The following is an 18,360-nucleotide window of genomic DNA, read 5'->3' on the forward strand; positions in this document are numbered from 1 at the left end:
AATTGTAATGTACAAATTCTCCTATCTGATTTTTCATGAATTTTGTAGGAGACGAAAAACCATTTTTAGGATCATCTCCTGCTTTCACATGTAAATTTTGACATGTCTTGTAGTAAATAGATAGTTGAATTTACTACAAAACATGTCAAAAAATATATGAAAACAGGAGGTAACCATAAAAAAGTTTTTAGTCTCTCTTACAAAACTCATGAAAAAACAAATCGGAGGTATGTCACATCAGTGACTATATCCAGGGAATGTCTAAAAAATATACTTTGATGTCCCAAGAACCAAATATAACCTTTATATATATACAGGGTGTAACAAAAATACAGGTCATAAATTTAATCACATATCCTGGGACCAAAAATAGTTTGATTGGACCTAACTTACCTTAGTACAAATGTGCACAAAAGAAAAGTTACAGCCCTTTGAAGTTATATATTAATAGCACCAAGGGCCTTAGAGGCCCATGGCTTGAAAAGTTTGTTTTTTCTTCATTTTCACGTTTCTTTATGTACTGAGATCTTCTCTGGCTTGATATGTGATTTTTCTCCATTCCTTCCTCTTATTCATTTTTCTTTTCTGACCCTGTAACACCATTCTTTCCAAATCTTTTTCGACCTCTTGCTTCCATCTATTTTCCGGTCTTCCTCTTCTCTCTCTTGAAGCTATAGTGTAGTTTAGTACCCTTTTCGGAGTCCTCGTTTTTGGCATCCTTTCAATGTGACCTCGTGATCTAAGTCTCTGTGCCTTTATCACTCATTTGAAGTTACAAAATGAAAAGTGATTTTTTCCAATGTATCGAAAACAATGTGCTTTTGTGCACGTTTCAATTTAATTATTATTGTAGTACCTACCATTTAAACAACGTTTTAAAAACTTTTTTGCCTCTTATTGCTTTTTCGAAAAGTCAATTTTTATCGAAATATTGTGAATATTTGTCAAATCCACCACATATTTGTATATGGTTAAGTACGATTATGGAGACTTGGTAATAATATGCAAACTTATTTATGCTTTACATTTTTAGGTATATTTTGAACCATATTAAAAAAGAAGCCAGACTCGATAAAACGTGCCTTATCGAAAAAATACAAAGAGGCAAAAAAGTTTTGAAAACACTCTGTTTAACTAATGGTACCTCAGTAATAGTTTAATTGGAACATACAACATTTGGGGGGTTTAAAGGAACAAAACCCCCATAAAATTTTTACGTGGACATATTAAAAAAGAAGTCGCAACTCGATAAAAACTGCCTTATCTGAAAAATACTAAGAAACAAAAATATTGAATTTAACTAATGGTACCACAATAATAAAATTGAATTGGAACATACACAAAAGTTTGGGAGGATTTAAGGGATCAAAACCCCCATAAAATTTTTATGGGGTGCACAAATTTCACCATAATTTTTCTTTAAGATATTCCTGCCATAATAATGCCACATGTCACATGTCCATTTTCAATAAAAAATCGCTAATAGTTTTCGATATAATCGAAAAAATCCATTTTCATTTTGTAATTTCAAAGGGCTGTAACTTTTTATGTGCATATTTGTACAAGGTAAGTTAGGTTCATTTGAACTATTTTTGGTCCCAGAATAATGTGATTTAATTTATGACCTGTATTTTTGTTACACCCTGTATATACAGCCCATTACGCACCACCTTAAAAATTGGGCATTTTTGATGTCTCGAATTTCCTAAACCTGTTGTTGCATCTAAGTGATTTTTTTTATAATATTCTAGCCTAGGCCCTAGAATATGTTACCTCCTTATGCTTGTCATGCACAGGGAGCTATACTGTAATATATATTATATCACATTACTATAGAGAGCAATATGATATAATATACATATATTACAGCATGACAAGCTTAAGGAGGTAACCTATAGCCTAGGCTATAATATTATAAAAACATCACTTAGATGGGACAACAGGTTTAGGAAATACGAGACATCAAATATACCCCATATTTAAGGTGGTGCGTTAATTTCTTGGAGAAGTGTATTGTAATTTAATGTAAATACTGTAATATCCAATAATTGTAATTTGATATAAGATGAAATATAAGTTCCTTAAAAAATATATTTTTTATTTCCCACAATACATTCTCCACAGGTCTAAATATCGTCGCTAGACGTCCACCGAATGACCTTCCAGGACGTTAGATGGATGTTCAGCAGCAAGACATTGGACCAAACTGGGACATCCTATGAATGCCCAAATGACGTCCACCGAACGTCCCCTCCGACGTTAGGTGGACCTCCATTGGACGTTTAACAACTTGGCCTTTGGACCAAAATTGGACGTCCTGTTAAGGTCCAATTCACGTCCCCTAGGACGTCCGATTAAGGTCCAATTCACGTCCCCTAGGACGTCCGATTAAGGTCCAATTTACGTCCGATTAAGGTACAATTTACGTCCGCTTAAGGTCCCATTTACGTCCGATTAAAGTCCAATTTACGTCCGATTAAGGTCCAATTTACGTCCGATTAAGGTCCAATTTACGTCCGATTAAGGTCCAATTTACGTCCGATTAAGGTCAAATTTACGTCCTATTAAGGTCCAATTTATGTCCGATTAAGGTCCAATTTACGTCCGATTAAGGTCCAATTTACGTCCGATTAAGGTCCAATTTACGTCCCCTAGGACGTCCGATTAAGGTTCAATTTATGTCCGATTAAGGTCCAATTTACGTCCGATTAAGGTCCAATTTACGTCCCCTAGGACGTCCGATTAAGGTCCAATTTGCGTCCGATTAAGTTCCAATATACGTCCCCTCGGACCTTAGATGGACGTCCAATGGACGTTCGGTAGCGCGACATTTGGACCAAAATAGGACGTATAAAGGACGTTCCTCGGACGAAAACGGACGTCCAAAGGACGTCCCTAAAGTCCGTGAAGGACGTCCAATGGATGTCCATTGGACGTCCTTGTGCTATTAGGGATTTACAGCAGCGTCAATACGATACAACCACTCATTGTTATTAATTAAAAATAACAGCTTAGTAGTAAATTAATGACATAGATTTCTTCAGGATCATGTAACGGCGACTTTAAACTTTGATTTAGTCACTTTCTGACTTTCAAAATAATAATTTTTGACCGAGTTATTAAGCCTTAAAAATGGCCATTTTCGCGTTTTTCAAATTTTAACTTGCTTATAACTCGAAAAAGATCGACTTTAGAGAAAAATTATAAGAGACCTTTTTTGTCCAGAATGGTCCAAAAAACCTAAAAAAAATAGTCCGGACCAAAATATGGATTTTTGCAATTTGATTAAAAAAAAATTTGTTAAAAAAAAATTGGCCCACTTTTCTCGTGGGCGACTTCTTGAACCTTATTCTGGGATGTCTCACGAATGTGATTATGCAAAAATATCTCATGGGAATATTTTTCCCAACGAACCCGCCGTTTCCGCCTTGTCTATTTGGCAGTCATAGTAGCACTTATTGGCGAGCACTATTCTTCTTTTAATTTCTTCACTGACATTGTTATCTTTAGTTAGCAGCGAGCCTAAGTATATGAAGGAGTCGACACCTTCCAATTCTAGGTCGTCAATTATCATTCTTTTAGGCATGCTTGTAGGTGTCAGGTTGTCAATACCTTATAATAAATTAACTTAAAATTTGTTTTTGAGATTTCGTGGTTCTTGGAGCATGAGACCTAATAAATTTTATCACCAAAAGGAGAAAACAAATATCAACAAATTAAATGAAACATATTTTTTCAAGGAAGAGCGAACACAAATCAACTGAGATAATATTTTCAATGCACTGTCAATATCTTTTCTTTTTCTTTCTTAACACATTCGCGGACACGACTAAATAGATAGATATTTATTTATTTATCATAATAGATAATACACAAAACAAAAACATTGCACTCCACACCTGTACAAATTACATAAGAATTGTCAAGGCAAGGAGCGCTGTATAATTATCATAAAGTATTACAAAAATTAAAAACATGAGACTAAACCAATAAAGAAATAAGCATTGTCAAATTAAATTAATCAGAAACATTCAATATATAAATAAAAAAAGAAAAAATAAAATAAAAATAAAAACACTGGAAGTACAACAAACATTGCCAATTGGTTTCTAGGTCTTAGTTTTAATATAATGGATTAATAATCTCTTAAAGATAGTTGCATTATGGCTATTTTTAATGTGATAAGGTATATTATTGAACTGTACAATTCCTTTATGAAACAAGCTTTTCATTGAACTGGACTTGTTGGTTGTTCTAACATAAAAATTTATTGAATTTGCAGCTCTAGTGCTATGCTCATGAACATTTGCTATCGGGACCAACTGACTGTTCAAATACTCAGGCAATAAATGGTTTACCATCTTAAATAAGAATGTCATAGATTGGACATACATAAAATGTTCAACTTTTAACCAATTTAAAGTTTTCAGCATATCTTGAATTCGAGTATATCGATTGCATCTCAATATTACTCGCATAGCCTTATTTTGGAGAATTTGAAGCCTGTCATAATTAGAACATCCTGTATAAATCAATGAACAACAATATAAAAAGTGAGGTAATATTAACGAATTATAAATTGTTAATATAGTTTGAAATGTCAAAAATGGTGATACTCTTCGAAAAAAACCTATTTTTCCCTATCTTTCTGCAAATGTAATCAACATGTTTACTAAAAGTTAGTTCCCTATCCAATATAAATCCCAAATACTTTATTTCCTGAACCATTTCAATTTTTTCATTATTTAATTTAATGTGAACATCCAAACTTAAGAATTTCCCGAAAAGAGTATTATTACCAATAAACATGTATTTGGATTTTAACTCATTGACTTTCAATTTGTTTAACTTAAATCTTTCAGTTAATAAATGCAATTCACGATTCATCGTGTCCACTACATCAACAAAATCTTCCCCATAAAAATATATTAATGTGTCATCAGCAAAAAGATGAATTTTACATTTGCTTAATACGTTTCCCAAATCATTAATGTATAATATGAAAAGTAGAGGTCCAAGTACTGCATATGCATACACTCACAAAGGGACATGAATGTGGGCAGATCATATCGCACCTTTGGGGAAACACTAACGTAAGTGCAAATTTGTTAATTGTTGAGAAACCGCATTTATAGTTTTGAAAGTCAGTTAAGACCAAAAATGAGATGCAAATCACAAAAGAAGGTAGAAATTTATTGTCCACGGTTTTAGTTATTACCGAATATTATAATTTATAAAGTTTTTTTAGGATTTTTCTTAAACATCCCCTCTTAAAGCCGCCTGAAAGGGGAGAAAATTAGCAAATATGTCATTGTTTCTCCAAAAATTAGCAAATATGTCAGTGTTTCTCCCAAAATTTCATAATTTTATCATTGCATACTAATGTTGTATCACGCACAACTGACAATCTGACTTTGTTCCACCAAGAGAGCAGGTAAAAACGGAAATTCAACGACATACACGTCATCTAGCGAAATAGGGAAAAGGTTTAATTCTGGCTTTGTTTCCTCAGACAAATACGAGTATTAGGAATATCGTAGTGTTGATAACTCAATTTGTGAAAAATTTGCACTTGCGTCAGTGTTTCACCAAAGGTGCGCTATATGAAGATGTGTCCGTGAATGTGTTAAGTTTGTTTGGCTGTTAAGAGTCAGTAGTTCCCATAACTGTTTTTAACTGATTTACACATACTTGCAATTATGGTAACACTAACGCTCAGTGATCTATTTATAGGACGAGAAAGATTTAAAACAATTTTATAAATACTTCCATATCAAGAACAAAATTACCGATAGTGAAAAAAAAATAATTTGGGTGATAATTGGTCAAAAAGTACCAAAAAACAATAAATCAATTTATTTCATAGTAAATGTGTACAATTTTTAAATTCAAATCACTAATACAACAGAACCATAAAATAATTTGGTAAGATTCATAACATTGCAGCGTTATTAATATTACTATGATTTTTATAATACTACGTTGGTGAACAAAAGTTTTAGTACCAATGAAAACTTTAAAAACAACAACATGCTACATTGACTGACCTAAGCGGACTCGTACACCAAAGCAATACCCTATCGAAATCGCATATAACATACACTGTGGAAAGATAATATGCACTGAGTGTCGCATCTGGTTTTCGGTGGATGATCCTTATCCGCATTGCGTCGGTGAACAAAGTTCGAGGACTCCTAGGTAGTTTTAAGCGCGTTCAAGGGATACATAACCTCTGATATTTATGGGATGTTGAGTGTTTCATGTTGCGTTTGGATATTGCTTTGGTGTACGAGTTCGCTAAGTTTAACAGAAAAATTGGTACTCTGAAGTATTTGAGGGTCTATACATTTAAAATCTACAGCTGGAGAAGGAATGTAAATAAATATATACAAAAGCAAATTAAAAGATTCTTAGACGTTCAATGATGATCTGTTGTTGGCCCAGAATTGGTGAGCTGATACTGCTAATGTTATCAGGTATAGGAGAGCAGCAATCCAGCAGTTGTAAGCATTCTGAAAATATTAAACGTAGTTAATTGTACACTCTTTTACATAATAGATGTTTGAAAAGATGTGATTAAAGGAAAATGCAAATCTAAAAAAAACTGCTTGATACCATTTACTGGAAGATAAGGATAGTCTTAATAATAAGAGTAGCCTTACGTAAGCCAAACTTAAGGCTACCCTTCATTTATCATACTAACTGAAATCAAAATTTGTTCAGAGTACTTTGTAATGTTATTAATGACAGCGAATAGTTAAATAATAAGAATATATATTTTTTCAGTTTTATTTTAGTAAGAACATACAACAATTTTTTTTACCCAGTAATAATTATTATTGTCATATTAATTTTGAAAAAGTTATACACCATTTGCCTCCGTGTGTTATGACTAAAGCTCGGATTATAGGCAAAATGCCTTTTTTTGCCTATTTTGCCTATTATAATTGTTTTTTGCACTTTTTGCCTTTTTTCGTAAATTCCGCCTATTTGTGCCTTTTTTAAAATTTCATGATACTACCCATCATATTATTCTATTACTAAACCATTCTATAATAAAATTTTGGGTCAATAATAAAATATCAATGGTTTGTTTATATAACAGATTTCTAGGAAAATGTACCTGATCGAGACTTGAGGGTTAACTATTTGGAAATCCCTAAGCTTTATTAGTTTATTATCAGTTGTACAGTCGGTTACTGTATCAGAGTTTAGTCACAAATTGCTATATTTTAGTTTAGTTTTGTTGCGTATACCGAAAAGTAAAGAACACGTTTTAAAACGTTTTAGAGATTTGTGTGAAAAGATGACATCTAAATTAAGGCTATGGATCGCACCTTATTCGGAACTTTCTCTAGAAGGAGATGGAGCATTTTGTAAACCATGCGGCAAATCGGTAAGTTTTATTTTTTCTCTTTTTTTCTCGTCCCACAACATAACTAAATTCTAAAGCGGTTTTAGAATTCTAATTATTTTTTTTTAATTCTCAGATTTCAAGTAGAAAAAAGTACTTTATTGACCAGCATTGTGGAACCCCACTTCATAAACGTAATTTGGAAAAATTAAATTCCTCTAAGTTAGCCCAAATATCTCTGCGGGATAGTTTAAGCAGTTCAAAAAAAAAGGAGGAAGACGCATTTAAATTTGATTTATGCCAGATGATGATTGCATCCAACATTCCTCTATATAAAGTTAATAACCCTAGTTTTAAATGCTTTTTCGAAAAATATCTTAATAAATCCTTACCGGACGAGAGTACATTGAGAAAACATACTGTGGAAAAATGTTATGTGGAATGTATTTCAAAAATTAAGCGGGAGTTAGAGGGCAATTTTTTGTATATTATCGTGGATGAAACGACAGATGTATGCGGCAGGTATATAGCTAATTTAATGATTGGAATTTTGAACGAAAACTTTGCGAGAAAACCTTATTTAGTTGCCGTTAAAGAACTGAAAAAAAAACAAACAATTTAACAATAAGTCGATTTATACAAGATAGTTTAACAAACCTCTTTTTACCCAACCCTATACCAGTGAATAAAATAGTTTTAATGCTTTCAGATGCTGCGGCATATATGTTAAAAGCTGCTGTTAATTTAAAGATGTTTTATCCTAATTTAATTCATTGCACTTGTGTAGCCCACGGGGTAAATAGAATTGCTGAAGAAATAAGAAATCTGTTTCCGTTGGTAAATAATTTTATAAATTTTATGAAAAAAGTTTTTGTAAAGGCTCCGTTGAGGGTGCAAATATATAAAGAAAGACTTCCCGGTGTCCCTTTGCCACCTAAACCAGTAATTACAAGGTGGAGAACCTGGCTCGAAGCAGTTTTTTTTTACTTTGAACACTGCAATGAAATAGAACTAGTTATGTCAGAATTCGATGATGATATTTCCGAAGCCATTCGAGAAGCAAAAAAAATATTAAAAAATCCCAAATTGAAACAGGAACTCGCTTATATCAATGACAATTATAAATTAATATTACCACAATTACCTTATTAGAAAAACAAGAGATAAATTTATGTGAGTCAGTAAAATTAATAGATAATTTTAAAGACGAAAATTAAATCGGCACCTGGAAGTAACGGTCAATTAATTTTTAAAAAAATGAAATATGTTTTCGACAAGAGTGAAGGTTTTTCGTTTTTATCTAATGTTGCTAAAGTTTTGAATGGGACATTTTCCGAGGAATTACAAATTATGCCAGATTTATTATCCGCTCTGAAATATGCTCCAATTACATCTGTCGATGTCGAACGTTCGTTTTCAATGTATAAATTAATTTTAAGTGATCGAAGACATAGTTTTAAGACCGAAAATATTGAAAAACATTTAGTTGTTTCTATTAATGATAAAATTTTAAGTGGTTATAAATAATAAGTTATATTCCTTTATTGCCTATATTTTGCCTAAATGTTAATATTCCTGCCTTTTTTAATAAAAATCTTTGCCTATATAGGCGCCTTTTTCTTAAATTTTTGTTGCCTATAAATCCGAGCTTTAGTTATGACACAGTCGATGCAGCCAAGCGTTGGTGTAGTATAAGGTCTATTTGTCCTGTAACGCAGTCAAGGTGTTAAAACTTAAGAAAGTAAATCAATACATATACAACCTGACTGTTCCGAATAGCAGCAAGCCAAGTTAGGATAGCCATGCTGATCAACAACATCCAGAACAGATAGGCACCGTAAGAAGAAGAAGAAGAATCCTCTTACAGCAATTACACCAACAGCATATAATTCTGAAAATTCAGTTTCTTCTTGCTAGTTGAGTTCTATCTAAGCTAAGCTATCACCACTTTCTATCCAGTCTTCAGAACGTTCAGAATCAGGCTTTTTTTCGTTTTCTTAATTTGATATAGTCTCTTTTCTTTTTCTTCAAGTTTCTCCTTACATTTTCTTTTTTTGTTTCCTCTGGGAGTTGGATTTGACCAGAATAACACTATTTTAAAGGGTGATTGTAAATCTAAAGGAAAGGTACAGTTTAAACATTAATTTCAGTAGTTAATAGTTTTACGGGACTACAAAATGTAATATGTTTATAGGTCTGTTAGATTTCAAGGTGGTTTTCAGACTCTAGTGCTCTTTGTGCTATATTAAAAATATTTTTAATAGCTGTAGTAATATCAACATAAGAACAAGACTGAGTTAGGTACTGTTGTAAAAATGAGAAACATACCTTGCAGCCACGATCTTCGTATTGACCTTTATTTTTGAATGACATAACATTTGCTATATCGAGGGGTTCGAGCGAAAACACGATAAATACCAAAATTATGAAATCCAATATTTTTATTTCTGCTGTAGTAAAAACACGTCTCCTACCACTGGTAAATGTTATTAGTTGATATTAACATTTTTAAGCACAATAACTAATAAAAACCAAACATGGTAAAAACCGTTAACTCATATTTTCAAATAACACCAACCCGATATATAACTTTACTGATAAAAATACTTTGTTGTAAACATATTTATAATATAAGAATCCGGTAGAATCATTTATCTTCTTTTTCCTGTGTAAAGTTACTAATTTTATTAGAAATATTTTTAAGTTAAAAACTGATAATTAATTTTATCGGAGATCAAGATTACAAAATGATTCATTTTGACAAAATATATTCATGCAAAAATCAGATAAAGAGTTTTAGACTATGATAGTTTATTAAATTTCAGCACACTTTTTTCCTGCGAAAACCCAGTAAAAGATGGCGTAAATTGACAATTGAATATTACGAAACCAAAAAAAGCGCTTAGAATGGAGATATATTTATAATGAAAAACAAACTCAGAGCTTCCAAAGTACCACAGCAAATCAATAATTGTAGTAAATTTAAATTTAAGTGTACTGAAAAGTTGTCTGACGACTATTGAAACTCTGTAGAAATTACTGGAGTCTAGTAGTAGTTTAGTCTAGAAAATTTTTATTTTGTACAATATAACTGTTAAACTAATTAGGATTAGACTTGTCCCTAAAACTTCCCAAAGAAAGGAACGAACATTTAGTAAGAAATGTTTCTTTTCACTAGCTTACCATGAATGAATTCCAGTGTGAAAAGTTTTTAAAAAACTCTGTGTATAATCTCAAATGATATATAGTAAGTGCTGTAGCTAACAGTGATTCTACTGGATGATATTCTAAAGGGGACAATAGCGGAAAATGGTAACCAGTTAATAAAAATATTAGAAGATATTGGTTTGATTAAAAAAAACTCCTACTCTACGCCCTAAACAGCTAAAACAAATTGCATCCCAAAAAGCAACCATAGACTTACCAACTGCGGGCAATTTACCAAAGTTGTAAAAAGTACCTTTCCAATAAGTGAAGCAAAGAAAACCGATTTGATAAAGATGTGCCAAGAAAATATTTTCCAGAAGAGGTGCATGCTTGAATAACAAATTTAAAAACCGGTAATTATATCGTAGATCGAATTCCAGACGTAATGATATGAGAAGAATCGGAAGAAGACACATTTTACCTTTTAGTTTTCTAAAAAGAATGCAGATTAATTTATTTTTGTTGGAATAATATACAATCAACTTTTATTTTATAATTAAAAAAATTCAAAATAAAAACCAATAAAGTCAAATGTGTTACTCATTCAACTAGGTAAAACCCGATAAATGTCACATTTTATTTTTTTTTTGTAAAGACGTTTTTATAATTTAAACTTAAAATAAATTATTCTAACTAAATTATAACTAAATACTAAATTCTCTACCATTTGGCTATAACAAATATTTGATAAAACTTCCTATGACGATTTTAAATCTTCTTCAAACTTCCTAAAATCTTTAATCGCGATTATCTCTAAACAATGGTTTTGTTAGATATCGGGTTTTCGCTCGAACCCCTCGATATCTTTCCAGTCCTACTGTATAGAATGGAAGCATGGACAAGTGGGGATATGCTTAAATAATTGGAAGCCTTTGAGATGTGGGAATACAGACAACTAATAAGAATATGCTCAGTCAACAGAGTTAGAAATGAGGAGGTCCTTAGAAGAGGGCTGAACCAAACAACAAAACTGGTCAATATAATAAAGAAATGCAAGCTGGAATGTAAAGGTCACAGTATGAGACACCCTGAAAAATATGAACTTTAACATCTGATCATTCAGGATAACGTGCTCCAGGTAGAAGAACATCATGGCTGAAAAATCTACAATGGTACAGAAAATCAACTACATCATTATTCAGAGCTACTGTCAATAATGTCACGATAGTGAATATGGTAGCCAACATGATATCCAATGATCGATAACAGTCACGGAACTAGAAGATGTCACCAGCTTTCCTAATTAATTCGATTAAATACTTTAAATAATCATCAAAACTTTTTACATTACAGCTAATACCTACTTTGCATAATAGCTCAATGTCGTTACAAACAATAGTCCTTAACACCTTGGCTGCGGTACGGGACAAATAGACCTCATATTATTACATTAATGGTTGGCTGTGTCGACTTTGTTGTAATGCACGGTGGCGAATGATGTATAGGAGACATATATGTGCCTTGTAATGCACTCAACGTAAGTTTATAAATGAAGAGTACAGGGCAAAAACAAGGAATGTCACTTTTTCATGAATTTTGGCTTTTCTCGCCATGTGGTAGCAAAAACTGAGTACTATCGACCAGACTATCGATTCAGAACAATAACAAGAAAGATATATTAGCCTTGCGACATCCAATATTGGACATAGGCCTCCCTTCGCTCCTCCATCTTTCTCTATCCTGAGCCATGTGCCATTTTGAGCCTGCTTGGTGTTTTAGGTCATCTGCCCATCTCATCTGTGGTCTTCCTCTCTTTCGTTTATATGTCCATGGTCTTCACTCTGTAATAATTTTATTCCATCTTTCATTTTTTGTCTAATCGTATGACCGGCGAATTTCCATTTTAGTTTAGCTGTTTGACGAGTAGCATCTTTAACTTTTGTGATATTTCTTACCCAGGAATTCCTTTTTCTATCTGACAGTCTTACGTTGATCATTTGTCTTTCCATTGCTCTTTGTGTTTTCGCAATTCTGTCCATATTCGCTTTTGTGAACGTCCATGTTTGACATCCACATGTAAGGACCCGAAGAATACATTGGTCGTCAGAAACAAGAAAGATCAGTCTTTATAAATTTTTTAAGAATTTGTATCTAGGCGAAGGACCCGGATTGTCCGCACGCCACTGAACAAAAATAAGGTATGTCAGCAGTTTTTTGGTGCATTATTAAGTTAATAAGTTAATATAGATTAATATATTAAGATTATAGAATCAGAATTGCTAGAATTCTGCTAAAAATCTCCTAAGTAGTTTTTAGATATCATAAGAATTAAACCTTTTTTGGTGTTTATCTCAATACATATAAAATGTGACATTCCTTGTTTTTCCCCTGTACTCTTCAAATATCTACACAGCCAAGGTGTTAATTTCCTTATCACATGGGGAAGTTATCTAAGGCACGTAATTATTAAAATTTATCTGTGAATTCACATCTACAATATTCCCTTTAGTACAAAAGTGGCTACAAATGAAGTTAAAGGGTTAGTTAGAACTAAGGATATCTTCTTCTAAGGGGTGACTATAGGGGTTAAAAACAAAGGTCATTTCCTTACCTGTGTGAAACCCGTGTTGACGTCGCTATAAAATTTGTCTAAATCGCCCTTAAACTCAACCTCTGGAATATCTTCTGCTAAAGCCACAGCCCCAATGTAATAGAATACACCCATGAAACCCTAGAAACGAATATAAAATTAAATATTTACTTTAACAAGGAACAAATCACATACCAACTGGATGATACCCCATGCACTGATAATCAGGCCGCAGAGGGACAATTTGGGACCACAGAAAGGCATTTTGAACTAAATTCGTGTTCACTTACTAATTTAGTTTTCTCAAAATGTCATGTGATAATCTGACAATTTCAGGGCTAAAAAATCGTGACACTAGAGTAGTGACAGTGACAGCACACAGCACTGACAGTGACAGCTGACAGCTATTCCTAATAATTTAAATGCTGCGCAATATATCGATAGTTGTCAAAAGACACATGATATACAATCGATACTTCCAAGTATAAAGTGTTGCCTGATTTTCACCAAATGATTACATATAGTTGTTCTATCGGATCTTTGCACCAACATAATGATTTATTTAGAAACAAGTTAAATCTTTTTTAACTATTTAGAATGGGAAATAAGCCACAATATTATTAAAAAATGATTTTTTATTAACGTTTCGACGCCCAAATCGGGTGCCGTTGTACCGAACATACCACTTAGACCCATTTGTAGTACCATCAGTTCTCCTTGTAGTGAACTATCAAAATTTTTATTAAACATTATAAAACCATTTGCTAATAATGATGACACATTTATAAAAAATACAAAACATTTTGTAAACAAATTATCAACTATTGAGTTTAATCCAAATAATATTTTAGTAAGTTTTGACATAAACAGTTTATTTACAAATGTGCCATTAGATAAAACTTTAAACATAATCAAAACGAAATTAGAGAATGATGATACATTGACAACTAGGACAAAACTAAATGTATCAGCTATAATGGAGTTACTGACATTATGTACTAATAATACCTATTTTCAACTAAATAATGAATTTTATAAACAAAATTTTGGTCTAGCAATGGGCTCCTCTTTATCTCCATTATTGGCTAATATATTTATGGAGGATTTCGAAACTAATATCATTTCTAAACAAAATTTAAAACCCACTGTATGGTGGAGATATGTAGATGATGTGTTTTCAATATGGCCTCATAGATCAGAATTGTTGGATACATTCCTGAATATTATAAACGATCAAGAAGAGACAATAAAATTTACAATGGAAAAGGAATATAATAACACCCTGCCTTTCCTCGATGTTTTAGTCTTAAAGAAGGATACTGGATATGAGACTCAAGTGTATAGAAAACCAACACATACCAACAGATATCTCAATTACAAATCAAATCACAACATCAACGTTAAAAAGGGAATCATAAAATCCTTATATGATAGAGCCAAAATTACTTGTTCTAACGAAAATTCCTTTTTAGAAGAAAAACAATTCTTAACATCTGTTTTATTAAAAAATGATTATCCTTTATCGTTTATAAATAAGGAATTGTCAAGATTGGATCGAATGGAACAGAACAACATAGAACGGGATCCTACAACATTCACAAGAAATAATACGAGGAAAATATCAATACCATACATAAAAGGACTATCCGAGAAACTTAAAACAATAGGAAATAAATTCAACATTTCAACAACATTCAAAACAACCAACACATTGAGATCTATTCTATCTAAAACTAAACCTAACAATGAACAAGAAAGGACAAAGAATTGTATTTATAAAATACCTTGTGAATGCGAACAGTTTTATATAGGTGAAACATCAAGACCATTAAACGTTAGAATAAGTGAACAGCAATCTTATATTAAAAATAGAGAAATTGATAGATCTCAAATATGTCAACACACATGGGATAATGAACATAGAGTTCAGTGGAGAGATTCAAGTATAGTCCTGAAAGAAACAGATAGTAAAAAGAGAAAAATCAAAGAAGCGGCTCTAATTATGCTAAACGAAACCAATTGTGTCGCAAATTCCTCGGTGGAATTCAGTAGGATGTGGATACCCATACTGAAATAGGAAGTCAATAGAAAGAAAATACCACAATTAGTAAGTCAATAGTCGAGTTAGTACATATTTTATATTTTAGTATTACTTATATACCCATGTATTATTGATATTATTTATAATTTAAACAAAATTATAGTAAAGTCAGAATTTGGTATTAATTTTGAGAGTAAATTAAATGTAAGACCAAATACTTACGATGTCGGGATAGTATCACGAGGTTTTTCCTGGTTTTCCCTCGTGATTTACTATGAGATCTCTAACGCGAGAATTTTAATGTCACCGTTGCATGTGGTTGTCTTTTTAAAGACAGATCACATGCTATGATTTTTTTTTGTGACGGATATTCTTGAGTTGGGGTTGATTTCATGTAATCGAATGAACTATCTTTCAGTAAAGTCGTCCCAGAAACGCAACTCATAAATATTGGCAATATCATTTTAAAGTCTTCTACTTTAAAATGTATCATATGTATCTGAATTGCCGATATAAATGAGTCAAATTAAATAAATTATTAGAAGAATTTTTTTACTAAGCAACAACATTTTTGTTTATATTAATAGTATTTTGTATTTTGACAACGGCACCCGATTTGGGCGTCGAAACGTTAATAAAAAATCATTTTTTAATAATATTGTGGCTTATTTCCCATTCTAAATAGTTAAAATTGTAAAAATGCCACAAGAAAATAGCTTCAGAACAACATTAAGTTAAATCTTTAATCAAAAGTGAAACGTACGTCTGCACGTACTGTCAATGTATTATTAAGAATTGGCTACTACCCCGATGGACGTATTTTATAAAGTTATTTTATTGAAATTTTTGATCTTTTGTCATTGAAGGAGAAGTAGAAAATGTACAGAAGTTTTGCTGTGTGTGAAGCATAATTGACGCTAACAGGAGAAGAAATTAATGGAAGGAAACTAAAGACCAGAATGCGTTCTATATGCTGAAGAAAATATGGGAGTCCAATAAATTAACAATCAAAACCAAAATCAGGATAATTAATACAAATAATGTAAATAACATTTTGCTATATGCAGCAGAAACTTGGAAATTAGAGAAAAAGATTATACAAAAGGTTCAAACATATATAAATAGATGACTTCGACTTAGACGAACATTGCAAATATATTGGCCAAATCGAATAAGTTACAAGGAACTTTAAAGAAAAACTAATCAAGAGCCCATAGGCAAAACGATAAATAGACGCAAATGGAAGTTTATTGGGCATACATTAAGGAAAATTGAAGAAGATATAACCAAACAAGGCCTGGATTACCAACCAACTGGAAAAAGAAAGCAAGACAGACCGCAATGACATCCTGGACAAGAAATATTACCAGAGAGCTAGAAGACAACGGGTTAACATGGAAAGAGAAGAAAGCTCTGCCCAGGTACAGAAATGAATGGAGGGAGACTGTAGAGGCCCTATGTTCCAAACGGAATCAAGAGGGATAAAGTAAGTAAGTAAGTAGTTTGATCTCTTTTTACTATTGAGGAGATTGATGGACTCGACATTAAACAGCTTGAACATCATATCGACTATTACTAATTTAAATCGAACATTAATAAATTAATAAAAAAAAAATAAAGTTAAAAAATAATTTCGAAAATAAACAAATAAGTTTTCGTCCGACAGAACTGTAACCACACTTACCTTATGTAGTAGAATGACAGTTTGTAAGTTAAAAATATTACTTTTCTCTTGTCTCATTAGCTTAATTGGTCGTTCTAACAATTAAATTTGAAAATAGCAATTAGAATAAAATGTACAAACAAAAAACTAAAAGTTTAAATAATACGAAAAACCATTTTTAAACACAACAAATCCGCCAATGTCGCTGAAAATCGTAAGCACCAAAATTCTTAGTAAATAATGTATCAAAGACATGCCATATTGCTGATCCTTGTTTAACTTATTGTGGTTTCTATAGAAGTGGCTTAATTTTGTGATACTAGTTTATGTGAGTAAAAAAGAGACCTAGTATAAAAAGTAATTCGTGTCAATTACAACAACTGTAATTATAATCATAATTTTTATTATCATAGGAATCTGTTTCCATTTACATCGTTTTAGGAATCAGTCCGCTTTAAAACCAAGACTGTTCTTGGTAGCTGCATTATCATCATGAAGCCTAAAAAGTCCAGTACTGAACATAGGCCTCTTCCTCGTGTATCCAATCCCATCTATCTTACGTCGCTCTCATCCAGTTTTATTTAGCCTTCTTAAATCGTCAATCCACCATGTAGGTTGTCGTCCTACGCTTCTCTTGTCTTCTTTTCTTAAATTGTCTTACTTAGGTGTACATGCGAACAATTTATACCCAGTAAAATTACAAAAATTTTAATATGGTCCATTATATTAAGTCATACCAGGATCCAGATAAAAAATGAAATTCAGAAATTAAATCAAGGATATAATCAAGTGCATGCTTTTTGAAGATTTTGGTATTTTGTTGGCTGCAGCTCTGAACAATTGTATTGAACTGCATCCGTACCATTCCCTTAAATTTCGCAACCTGGAAAACCCTCGTACGCCCCACGTTTTTTTTCCGAGATTTTTCTTTGGATTATCAGCCTAGCGGGGAGTACTTTTTCCCTCTCATTATGTGGCCTAGATATTCCAGTTTTCTCGTTTTTATGGTTTTTATGATTTCGCATTCCTTCCCCATCTTCAGCAAAACATTGAATCGTTAATGCTGACTTAATGAAAAAGCTGGAAGCTTTTGAGATATGGCTTTTGGGAGAATTTGAAAATACCATGGACCGATCATATTACGAACGAAATGGTGTTACACAGAGTGGGGAAGGACTAGAGAACTTTTGACCTTCATTAAAAGGAGAAGACAGCAAGGAGAAAGGGCACATACTTAGAAATAATAAGTACGTTGTTGTAAGTTGTTACAGCAGCTTATTATGAGGGGTAAAATCGAAGTAAAAGGAGTCCTGGTAGACGACAAATGCCGTGGCCGAAAAATATTCGCGTCTAGACCGGGTTAAACACACAGACAATTTAAAGAAAAGCAGAAGATAGAGATTCATTATTTGTACAGAGTGAGTTTTATGTATGGAAACACTCAATTATCTCGAAAACGGCTTGCACGATTTTTATAGATTTTGGTAGATAGGGGTTTTCTAATGCGGCCGATATTATAGTGCTAAGTACATTGTTGTCAGATCTTCCGTTTTCCTGGAAATTTA

The 18,360-nt window shown here is 32.3% G+C and overlaps 1 protein-coding gene across 1 annotated transcript; it reads right to left on the reverse strand.

The window, feature by feature from the left end:
* Positions 1 to 5,841: 5,841 nt before the first annotated feature.
* On the reverse strand, positions 5,842 to 13,489 carry LOC126890616 (ribonuclease kappa-B). Its single transcript, XM_050659699.1, has 3 exons — positions 13,287 to 13,489; positions 13,113 to 13,232; positions 5,842 to 6,512 (listed from the first exon to the last, which is right to left on the reverse strand). The coding sequence occupies exons 1-3, from the start codon at positions 13,353 to 13,355 to the stop codon at positions 6,411 to 6,413; spliced, it is 291 nt and encodes a 96-aa protein (XP_050515656.1). The 5' UTR covers positions 13,356 to 13,489; the 3' UTR covers positions 5,842 to 6,410.
* Between the last annotated feature and the right edge of the window lie 4,871 nt (positions 13,490 to 18,360).

Source organism: Diabrotica virgifera, chromosome 8 (assembly GCF_917563875.1).
Source record: "Diabrotica virgifera virgifera chromosome 8, PGI_DIABVI_V3a".
Lineage (NCBI taxonomy): Eukaryota > Metazoa > Arthropoda > Insecta > Coleoptera > Chrysomelidae > Diabrotica > Diabrotica virgifera.